General features: G+C 47.3%; 1 protein-coding gene across 2 annotated transcripts; it reads left to right on the top strand.

The window, feature by feature from the left end:
* Positions 1 to 4,924: 4,924 nt before the first annotated feature.
* SOCS2 (suppressor of cytokine signaling 2) lies at positions 4,925 to 10,120 on the top strand. 2 transcript variants are annotated; one of them, XM_073327551.2, is made up of 3 exons: positions 4,925 to 5,012; positions 6,000 to 6,268; positions 7,938 to 10,120. In XM_073327551.2, exons 2-3 carry the CDS (start codon positions 6,133 to 6,135, stop codon positions 8,393 to 8,395), a joined length of 594 nt encoding a protein of 197 aa, XP_073183652.1. In that variant the 5' UTR covers positions 4,925 to 5,012; positions 6,000 to 6,132; the 3' UTR covers positions 8,396 to 10,120. The 2 variants fall into 2 exon arrangements, with proteins under 2 accessions (XP_073183652.1, XP_073183651.1); XM_073327550.2 differs by lacking the exon at positions 4,925 to 5,012 and adding an exon at positions 5,318 to 5,612.
* Positions 10,121 to 10,797: the final 677 nt, after the last annotated feature.

The raw sequence follows: 10,797 nt of genomic DNA, 5'->3' as shown, positions 1-10,797 counted from the left end.
CCACTCTGAGCGGCATGGTAAAGGTGCAGGGAGCGGGGGAGTTGGATAAGCGGCAGGGACTCCTGGGGGGTAGTCAGGAGACAGGGAATGGGGCGGTTGGATAGGCATGGGAGTCCCAGGGGGCCTGTCAGGGTGCGTGGGTGCGGACAGGGGTCGGGGCAGTCAGGGGACAGGGAGCGGTCAGGGTTGAAAAGGGGTTGGGGTCCTGGGGGCACGGTCAGGGGACAGGGGAGGTTGGATGGGTTGGGGGTTCTGAGGGGGGCAGTCAGGGGGTGGGAAGTGGGAGGGGGCGGGGGCTAGGCTGTTTGGCGAGGCACAGCCTTCCCTACCCAGTCCTCCATACAGTTTTGTAACACTGATGTGGCCCTCGGGCCAAAAAGTTTGCCCATCCCTGGGCTAGGGTGTTTGGTTGATTGTTACAAAAGTGGGATAAGGTGGAGGGCTGGTGGTTATAGTATTATTTAAATCAATTCTGGTAAGGAGTTGTCAAAATACAGCAAATAATCAGCAATTGTGGATGCTTGGGAAACAATACTGAACTCTTTAAGAAATATATTCCCTGGCCACGGAGCTATTCCAGTAATTGGGGGTTGTCAGAGTGCAAGGATGTTCTAGTTATGTATCCTGCACTGGGACTTTGAGGGGCAGGGATGGAAAGAATTAGGAAAGGCTCAGTTACACTGTCCATATATTCTCCTTGTTAGCTGGATAAACCTGCTTTACATCTATTTAGCAGCACAAAGCAACCCTAACCTGGCCAATAATCTGAGCGAAGGCCTCTCTCCTCCATTCATTCCATTACACAAATAAAACACTGTGCTAACCTGCCCATAAATTCAGCATAATTTTCAAGAACAAAATAAAAACATTTCCATCAAAGACACTTCATGTTTTTGCCAAAAGCTATTGCCTCCCTCCTTGATTATGAAAAAAAGAATTTTGCTTAAATGAGAAAATACACAAATAAATCCTCCAGTCTCTCACCTCTCCTCTTTGTGAGCACATCACTGAAAGCATGTCTGAAATGCCAGTGTATTCTGTTCCTGATTTTCAATAGCACTTTGAAAATATAAGTATTCTCAGTAGTACAAAAACTATGTTAATCAGTTCAACTATTGGAGAGTGCACTGGATTAAACAAGATTTTTGCATTGTAGAAAGTGTCTGGAAAAGGTTCCCAAGAGACTTCTGAAATTCATGCTTTTAATCTTTCATTGGATGAATTGGCCCTAAAAACTGACTTAACCTGTCTTGAATACTCAGAACTGCTTCAGAATATTAACTAGTCAACACACTCAAAGAACTGAAAGTTTCAGCTGTACATGTATGTGACACTTCCCCTAGAATTGTTCCCATAAAGCACAGAGACAGAAGAATACACTTTTTGGTTTAAGTTGAGATGATCACTTTAAACACCCTGTTTTGTAACAAATTAACTCTTTTTCCCTTCACATCTGTGACTCTTTGACCAGAGGAACCATAGTCAGGGAGTGATTTTAAAATCCTTTTTCCAGTCTGCACTACTCCATGCTAAACTTTAAGAATTGCGTTTACTACTGTTTCTTTTCTCCCCTCTCTCCAATTTTCCTTTTCCTCTAATCTCTATAATTTTGTTGTGTAGGACAGGACAGACCATGTATGCACCTAAAATAGCAGTGTCAAAGAAGATAAAGGGGCACCATCAGCTTGCAATCTAGACAATTTATAGAAAAGAAGTTTAATGTATATACTGTATAGTTTAACATACTGCACATGCCCCCAAATCCCACAGCTAATTTAAATGAATTGTATTTTCCTACATTTAAAAAAAAAGTTTTCTCTCCCCTACTCATTTTGAAAGACTCATACAAGCAAAAAGGAAAACAGACTAACAGATTATAGGTAGGAACAGAGAACTGTTAACTCATCCTGTCAAGCCTACAGGTAGTTATGGGGATCTCAAAACAGTCTATAAACTTAAATATGTACTGAACTACAATAATGAGGCACAAAAGTGTGATAAGAGATCCTGCTGATACACTTTATATTTAATTTTTGTTCTAGCCTTTTTATAGTGATATTTGAATGAAAATAAGTTATTTACTTGTTAAAATTTTCTTTGTCCTTGTGGTTTATTCTCCATCTGAAGTCATAATTTCCTTCTTGTGATATCACAATCATTTTTACAGCAGCCAGTTGTGATTTTACAAACAGCGGATTAGGACTTCAAATGAGAAATAAATAGCAAGAGCAAAGGAAATCTTAAAATACAATTTACATACAAATGCCACTAACAAAACAAGAGAAGGTATGTACAGAAAATCTGTAATAAGGGCAGCTTTTTCTCTAGGTAGGATACATTACAAAGTTTTCCAGCATGAATCAGAGTGGCTTGAAAATGTGGTCCTCATCTGAAAAGCTACCATATTAAAATAGCATTTTCCTGAGCAACAGATCCGCTCCCAGCATATTTTCAGAGACACAATTATTTTAGCAACAAAAATACATTTGCACTACTTTTTTTAAAACTCCTGTTAACAATGCAGAAGCAGCACAGTTCTGAAAGAGTGAGCTAAATCCTATTCAAGTGCTCACATCATCAACATCAGAATTGTTAACTAAGTTCCGAACTATATGGACATATTCTGATCCCCTTCACATATGTGCAGCTGGAAACAAATGGGCTCTACAGGAGTAACAGAGAGTGAATTTGAAAACATTTGAAATTGCATAGATGAAAATAGGAGCAGAATACGGTTTTCAAAATCTTTATTACTTTGTATCACTGGTGACGATGCATGAGTCAGAAAGAAGCCTGCTTGATTTTGAACTCCCATCTTGAATTTGAGATGCTAGCAGTAATTAAAACCATCTTTTTGTTCAAACTAAACAAATGTGATCTGGAATCACTGAAACTTTATGAACATGGAAGCCCATAATGCCATATTTACAGTGTCACTTTGCAAAGTAGATTTTTTCAAAGGAGCCTCATGAATTGTATGAGTGGCCAGCTAAATATTAACAATTCTCTTTGGCAACTAGCAAACTAAACAAAACTAACTCAGATCTTTCTCTCCACTTGTCCACATCCTCCACACAGCTGTTTGAAACAGTCCCCCCTTTCAGATGTTAAAGTAATTGTTTCAGGAGTTACCCCAAAAGAACTCAAAAGACATTTGACACTCCCAGAGCTTTCTCTCTGTATTGATAGTGAATCCATATGCATATTCTACCTACATTCTTTTATTCAGAAGTCATATTAATAGTAAAGTTCACATTACCTTATCACTAGACCTCACCCTTTTGCTTGCTATGCCACAAAACCGAGCAATGTTATACACGTTTGCATCTTTCCCTGTGCCACAGATTTTGAGTTTTTTTAAAAGACACAACTAAGTCTTTTAATGGAGTCTCTAGGATTTTTTAAAAAAATCTTTCTAATCCTTTATCTCATGATACCTAAAAACAATTTTCCATCCCAATTTTGCCCTCTTCTCTTGGGCAATTGGTAACATTTTCCTGTTTTGAACAGAGCTGATATTAATATGGTTATTATTTTGTTTGCTTTTAAATAATAAACAGGGTTGGCAGAAATCAATATTTATTTTATAATTTTGACAGATAATTTTTATTTTTAAGCATAATTTTTCTATTTTTATCAATTTTAAATGTTCAGAGCAGTCAGAAATTATGGTGGATCAGACAATAGGGGGGTTCAATAATAATTATTCAATGACAGTAGATGTTGAGACATAAAGTTATAACTGTTAAAACACTAGCTGTCAACTCACATCAAAATATACAAACTAAATACCCTTAAATCAAACTATAAAAAGTTATCAAGCAGCATTTTTCTTACTTTGCCTATCTGTAAATTTCAGTTATTATCAACGGAAATATTTTTCACAGGTGTCTGTCCAGAGAAATCCACATTTATCAACATTTCCAGGCAAAAATCTAATCCTTACAAGCCTCCTACCAAAACATCAACAGCCCTGAGCAATGCTGAAGGGTGTTGGTTACTTAGGAGCTAATGCAAAGCCAGGGGAAGGACTACAATGCACCATTTTTGTGAGCCCCACCAAAAGCAGTTTACAGATTATATAAAAATGGAATAACAGCCTAGTAGATGGTTGTAATAATGAGATATTTTAGTGTCTGGATGTGTGGGGGCAGGAGTTTCAACTATAAAAACATCTGTATAAAGAGTTGCTAACTCTTGGCAAAAAGAAAAGGAGTACTTGTGGCACCTTAGGGACTAACAAATTTATTTGAGCATCACAGACACCAGTGCCAGCTTCCAGGTCCCAGGGGAGACGGGCCTGCCCCACGTGGCTATCTCTGATGCTCAAATAAATTTGCTAGTCTCTAAGATGCCACAAGTACTCCTTTTCTTTTTGCAGATACAGACTAACACGCTGCTACTCTGTAACTCTTGGCAGTGCCCCTTTAAGCACCTCATGGGCCTGAGACTGATTTCCCCAAAGGAAACGCCGGAGCACTTTTATTACTGCGCAAGGAAGGCTCAGGTGCCGCTACAGCTCCCGAGTCCCGACTTTCCCTGGGAAAAAGAAGCAACATCAAGCGTACAGAGAGGCTGGGACGCCCAACTCCTGAGGCGTGCAGGCAGGGCGAGGTTCCCCACAGGTGAGGGCGACCCGCTTGCTGCGGGAGTCTCTCCAGAAGCGCCACCCGGCTCTTGAGGAGGGACCCTGTTTTGTATCCCGAAAAGCAAGGACTGCGCCGGGCGGAGAAGAGGGTTTCCTGGGTCAATCAGCCCAGGGACAGAGGGAATAGCTAGTATGTGTGGGCTGCAGCCGGCCATGCGACGCTGGGGCAGACGGCGTGGGAGGGCGGCTCGACCCTACAGCGGCACCTGGCCCTGGGCTGCGTCCGCCAGCCACACGGCGATCACAGCAGCCGCCTGACGCGCTGCCTCGCCCGCCGACCCCAGCCTATCCTCCTCGACCTCCGGCCGCGCCCCCGACCGCGTGGGCCCGAGGACGGGGCTCCGCAGAGCAGCGATGCGCCGGGGTAGGGAGGATTCACTAGCCTTGGGAGGCCGGCCCCGGCCCCTAGCACGGCCCAGAAGGGTCCGCGTCGTACCCCAGCCGGGTGTGTCCCCTCCCGGCCCTGCGGGGTGGGAGGGGCGGCTGCTGGGGCTGCTCCACGCCTGGCAGCGGCGGCGGCGGCAGCGGCGGCAGCTCCGGCCCGACTCCCCTTCAGCGCGGAGGCGCCAGAGCTGGCGCTGTCACATGATGCGGTTCCTGGAAAGTTCCTGGAAAGCAGCCTGTGCAGTCACCAGCGCGGGGAGGCGGGGGGCGCCCTGGGCTGAATACGTGCACGCGGCCCCGCGCTGCCCGGGGGCGGCACGAGCCAGCTCCCCTTCGCAGAGGCCTGCGCGGTGCGGCGCGGCAGAGAGGGGCTCCCCGTCCGCCTCCCGCTTCCGCGCGCGCGGTTCGCCCTGGGGGCCCTGCCCGGCGGGGCGCCGCCTGCTCTGCGCAGTAACAGCCCAGAGGATAAGAGTAACCTGCTTGCCCCCCCCCCCCGAGCCCGCCTGGCGGCCCCCACCTGGCTGCTTGTCTCCAAGTCCCCCCGCCCGGCTACTGACCCAGGGACGCTGGTGAGGCGAAGGTAAGAGCCGGGCTCGGTTCCCCGGACGCCTTCCTCTGCGGCCGCCCGGCTCCGGCCGCGCCAGGCGGTTTTGTTGGCGGGGCCGCGTGTTCCTCGACAGCAGCAACGGCGGCGGCGCCCTGGCTGGAGCGAGGCGGCCCCTCCGCTCCTTCCCCGCGCTGCGGACTCGGCCCCTCGGCTCGAGCTGCGCCCCCGGGGCTCCTAGCCAGGTCCGCCGCCCGGCGGGAGGTGAGTCTCCGCGCCGAGTGGGGGGCTGCCCCGTTTGCCTGCGGGCGGCTCCTTCCCCTGCTGGGCGCGGGCCGAGGTCGCTCCGGCACTCGGGAAGCGGGCGCGGGGAAGCGCGGGCTGGGGCTCGGCGGTAAATCTCGCTCTCCTCTCCGCTTGCAGGCTGCGGCGGGCGAGCGCGGCCGGGCGCCCCGGGCAAGGGGCATGTCCGAGCGGTGCTGAGAGCCGGGCGCCGCGGGGCTGGAGCGGAGTCTTCCCGGGCTGTCACCGGCGGGTGACTTCTGCCTCCCCGCAAATGACTCTGCGCTCTTCCGAGTCCTCGGATGGTGCGGAGCGGGCCGGGGCCGAGTGGCGGGGTCCCGGGGCTGAGGTGACCGAGAGGGCGGCGGCGGAGCGCCTGGCCGCGGCCATGGAGGAGCTGAGGCGGGCAGGTGAGCGAGCGAGCGAGGCGGGGGGGACAAGCGCTTTTCCCGGGGAATCGGCCGGGCACATGCATCGCGGCTGAGCCGGGCGACCGCAGGGCTTGGCCCCGGGGCACTTGTCTGCCGCCTGGGGAGGCGGAGGTAGCCGCGGCGTGGAGGTGCCTCAACCTATCGCTGCCCCTTGCAGAGCCGGGCTTGCTTCCCCGGGAGTCTGGGCAGGCGGCCGGCCGGTGGGAGCGTCCCGTATCTCCCTCAGTGGCAGATAAGCTGCCTACTAGCCCAAAGGCTGGGTCACATCCCCATCTTGGCGGGGGCTGGCTTCGCTGCCCTCCCCTCCGACTCCGCGGGCAGAGATGCCGCTTCCTCCGGCTAGCCCCGGCCCGATCAGCCTCTGCGCCAGATGGCGGGGCGCGGGAGACTCGCGAGGAGTCGCCTTGCCCAGGCTCCCTTCCCTCGGGCTGCGGGCGGACTAGCGATTTGTAGCAATTTCGTGCTGATCCGCTCGCCATTGGGTCACCCAGCGCTGCGCGCCCTGGAACCACGTCGCTTTTAACTGCTCGTAAAAATTTTTTTGTTTTGTTTTGCTGCGGTGACTGCTTCTTAGAAACCAGCTCGGGGCGGGGGCTTTGTTTCTTATCTCTCTGTCTTTAGGTAGAGGAGAAGGAAGAGACAAAACCTCAGTTCTGTACGCAGCAATGAACGGGGGAGGAAACTAATCCAATTGTAGATTACTGGGTTTCTATTTTAAAAATAAATAGAAAACTTTTTTTAAAAAATCCTCTAACTTCAAGTTGCCTGTTTTGGAAAGATGGTATCTGGTGGAAAAACTACTCTTACAAATTCTCTGTGACAACCATCTTTTTTGTTAAAGATCGCTTCACTTTATATATAAAAATTAAGCCTTAATAAAATCATGAAACACTTAAATTGCATTGTTATCCCAGATGGAATTCAGAATTACTGTCCAGGGAAAAATAAATGGTTAAAAATAGTATCAAACTTGAATTTCCCAAAGTCCAGAAGAGTTTAGCTTAGCCCTCTGAAATTCCCATGCACTTTTTTTAAAAACCTCTTCAGTTATATTTATATCACTCAAATGTGGAAAAGGAAAAATAGCTCATCATACAGCTGTAGAAATTATTGTTTTTTAAAGTGAAGGATACTTGTAGGTCACAGGACAATCAAAGGCATTACAAAATGCAAGATTTTTATCTTCATTAGACTGCCAGAATGGAAGCCTTGTTTCTCAACATGGATTTCCTCTTACTTGTACTGTCTTATTTCTAATTAATACAGATATCATTTGACTAATAAGCTAACCAGAATTATTAAAAGTAGGATCATTCTTGACTTCAAGCATTTATGTAGTTTGATATGAACTTATTTGGGATGTTGTACACAGGATGGTATATGATGGTTTCCCCCATAGTTGTCAGCAAATTTTGAAATCTAATACTTATTCACACAGGAATACACATGGAAATAGTGACCTGACAGGGTCAGGATGACACATTGTACAATAAACTAAATTAAATATTTAATAGACATTCTACGATGCTTGCTTCTTGGCAAGTTATAGTACTTTTTCTAGTGATAAAGGAAATAAGATACTATAAAAACTTTTTGCAATTTTTGTGTGGAGAAAAAACAACAACCAACCTTCTCCCTCTTCTAACAGGGTGGTACTGGGGCAGTATGAATGTTGCTGAAGCCAAAGAGAGATTACAGGATACTCCTGAAGGTACTTTCTTGGTTAGAGACAGCTCCCATTCGGAGTACCTACTGACTATCTCAGTAAAAACATCAGCTGGACCAACCAATCTGCGTATCGAGTATCAAGACGGCAAATTCAGACTGGACTCCATTGTGTGTGTCAGATCTCGGCTTAAACAATTTGATAGTGTGGTCCATTTGATTGAATACTACGTTCTTACATGCAAGGATAGAAAAACTGGGCCTGAAACTCCATCAAATGGAACAGTGCATCTTTATTTGAACAAACCTCTATATACTTCAACTCCATCTTTGCAACATCGCTGTAGAATAACTATAAACAAATGTACAAATAAGATCTTGGAACTGCCTTTACCAACAAGATTAAAAGAGTACTTGAAAGAGTATCAATACCAGGTATAAATATCTTTTCTAAATATGTCTCACATAGAGTAACTTTGAATGCAACTATTAAGATCAGCCAAAGAACTGAGTATCCAGCTGTACAATTCAGCATGGAATTTATTATTAAAATAGGGTCAGTCGGGGGGGGGGTGGGGTGGGTGAAAAGGGAAGGTTTGGATTTTAAAATGCCTCCAAATAAGGTTCTGCACAGAGCCTTCCCAAATCATATTTTTGATGGGAGTAGAGGGGGTGAGGCTGCAGTCTCTTTAACAAGGTATGTTGGCATCATATTAACTTGTGAGGACTTGGGATCCTGTCCAAAATATAGTGTTATGTTTGAAGAAAATGGTGTAGAGCACACTAATGGCCACCATTGGTACATAAAATAGCAAAGATGATACTTGTATTGCAGTAGCTCCCAGAAGCTGTAAATGGGATGAAGACCCTACTCTCATAAGTGTGTGTGTGTGTACACACACATATGTAATTTAGACTGAGGCACAGATGCATTTGCGCACACGTGTGTGTGTGTGTGTAACAGTAGGGTAATAGAAATATGTGTTTACATAGGGGAACTGGTCCACAGTTTGTTGCTCAGTCATCACTTTTATAAACAGGCAAAGGATTAAGATTATCTTAATGTCTGCTTTTTCAAATAGAACAGAGTTTGAACAAGGACTGCCAAGACTCACTATAAGCTAAACCTGCCCAGTTTGAAATGCTGCAAAATAAACTGGGGTTCTTGTTTTTGAGCAAAACTCCTTTATGCTACTGTCCAGACCCAATATCCACTAATCTAAAGAGACTTCAGTCTATATGACAAGAATCCCCCAACTCATGCTCCAAGGCCCACTTGAAGCATTTTTAGAGTAGCAGTTTTTCTTTTTCGTTGGGTTTTTTTTTTTTTTCCTTTCTGTATTTGATTTCCTAGAAGTGCGCAAGAGTAGAGCTCTCTGATCCCATCATGCCTTCTTGATCTAACCACTGGTCTGTTTTTTGGGGAACCCTAATTCTGGAGTACCTTGGGACCAAGGCCTCATGTATGGCATGCTGGACCTGGAGATTGCTGCAAGGCTCTGTCTCCCAGTAGCAAACCAGAACATTTGGCAGCAGCTACCAAAGCACAGTCTCCCTCTATTCTGCTATTTACTTGTTTCATGTATATTTTCAGTATTTGCAGATTCACTTGTATTGAAAACCCATGACTGCACTACCGTTGTTGGCTGGAAATTTGAGTTGGGTGGGGGATAGTTTTAGCCCCAGTGGCATTTAGTGCTTTCTGTCTCCTCCCTTCTCTTCTTCTTCACCCCCGCGCGATCCATTGAGAGATGCTACTACTGCCAAAAGCAAGATCTTATGCTTGCTGATAACTAACTGCTGGTGGTGTGGTTTGTTATTGTTTTTTTTGCTTTTGGCAAATGTGATATTTAATGGTCATTTGGCTTCAGGGATGCCACAGGGTGGAGGGGAGGTATTGTACTAAGTTGTGGGGGGAGGGGAAGGAAAGACTACACACTCCTAAAGATAGTCCTTACCCCCACAAAGAATGGACCATGTGTTAGAAAAGTGGATCAAAAAATTAGAGTTGTTTTGGGGAGTAGGGTTGTTAGGAGGCAACAGTAAGTTACTGACTTAGTACAATGAATGTGAGTCATGGCTTGCCAGTGACAATGGGCCAGCAGGTGTCTTGTAGGTCTCGCAGCATAGTTAGATGGGTTTTTGTTGGAGGCTTTTCAATATATATGGGTCAGCAAAAGAGAAGGTGAAGACTGGGAATGTCAGCCAAGTGAAGGAGACAGTACCTTATTATCCTATCAATCAGCTAGGTAGGGTGGGATTAGAAGTGCTCCTTGGCAGGGCTGGATTAACCTTTTGTGGGCCCAGTGCCAAACATATTTGTGGGCCCCCATGGAGGTAATGGAGCATGGCGCGGGGAGGTCAGTCCCCAGAGCGAGGGGCCAGCCAGAGGCAATGGGGCATGCCATGGCAGGGGTGGCCCTGCTCTGCCCAAAGCGAGGGCACTGTTTACAAACTGGCAGTTGCCAGATGCACAGTGGCCTGCCTAGCCCTATGCTGCCAGGATGCCCCTTCCCCTTGGGGGCAGGCCCATGCCACACCACACAGTCCCCCTGCCCAACAGCCCCGCAACTCCCTATGGCCAGACCCACCCACAAATGCATAGCACCCTGCACAACACTGCCCCTGCCCACAGCCCCACTACAACTGCCCAGCACTCTCCCTAGTGCCCTAACACACACACCTTCCCCACCCCCTCACAGCCCAGCCCCACCCACAGCCCCCAAGAGACCCACTCCCCCACACCCTGCTTCCTGGCCACACTCACTGGCCTGCTGGGAGGCAACTGTGTCTGCCAGGCTGAGCTGGCAGCGCAGCCAAGGCTGGTCCCAGGGCCAGGAATT

Source organism: Lepidochelys kempii, chromosome 1 (assembly GCF_965140285.1).
Source record: "Lepidochelys kempii isolate rLepKem1 chromosome 1, rLepKem1.hap1, whole genome shotgun sequence".
Taxonomy (NCBI): Eukaryota; Metazoa; Chordata; order Testudines; family Cheloniidae; genus Lepidochelys; species Lepidochelys kempii.
The sequence above is the reverse complement of the archived record's forward strand: the minus strand, read 5'-3'. Positions and strand labels throughout refer to the sequence as shown.

Bases quoted from the DNA above. Each gene is read 5' to 3' on its own strand.
- SOCS2 (XM_073327551.2), top strand. From the start codon at position 6,133: ATGACTCTGCGCTCTTCCGAGTCCTCGGATGGTGCGGAGCGGGCCGGG. The intron at 6,269-7,937 runs GTGAGCGAGCGA...CTCTTCTAACAG, and splicing joins GGAGGAGCTGAGGCGGGCAG to GGTGGTACTGGGGCAGTATG.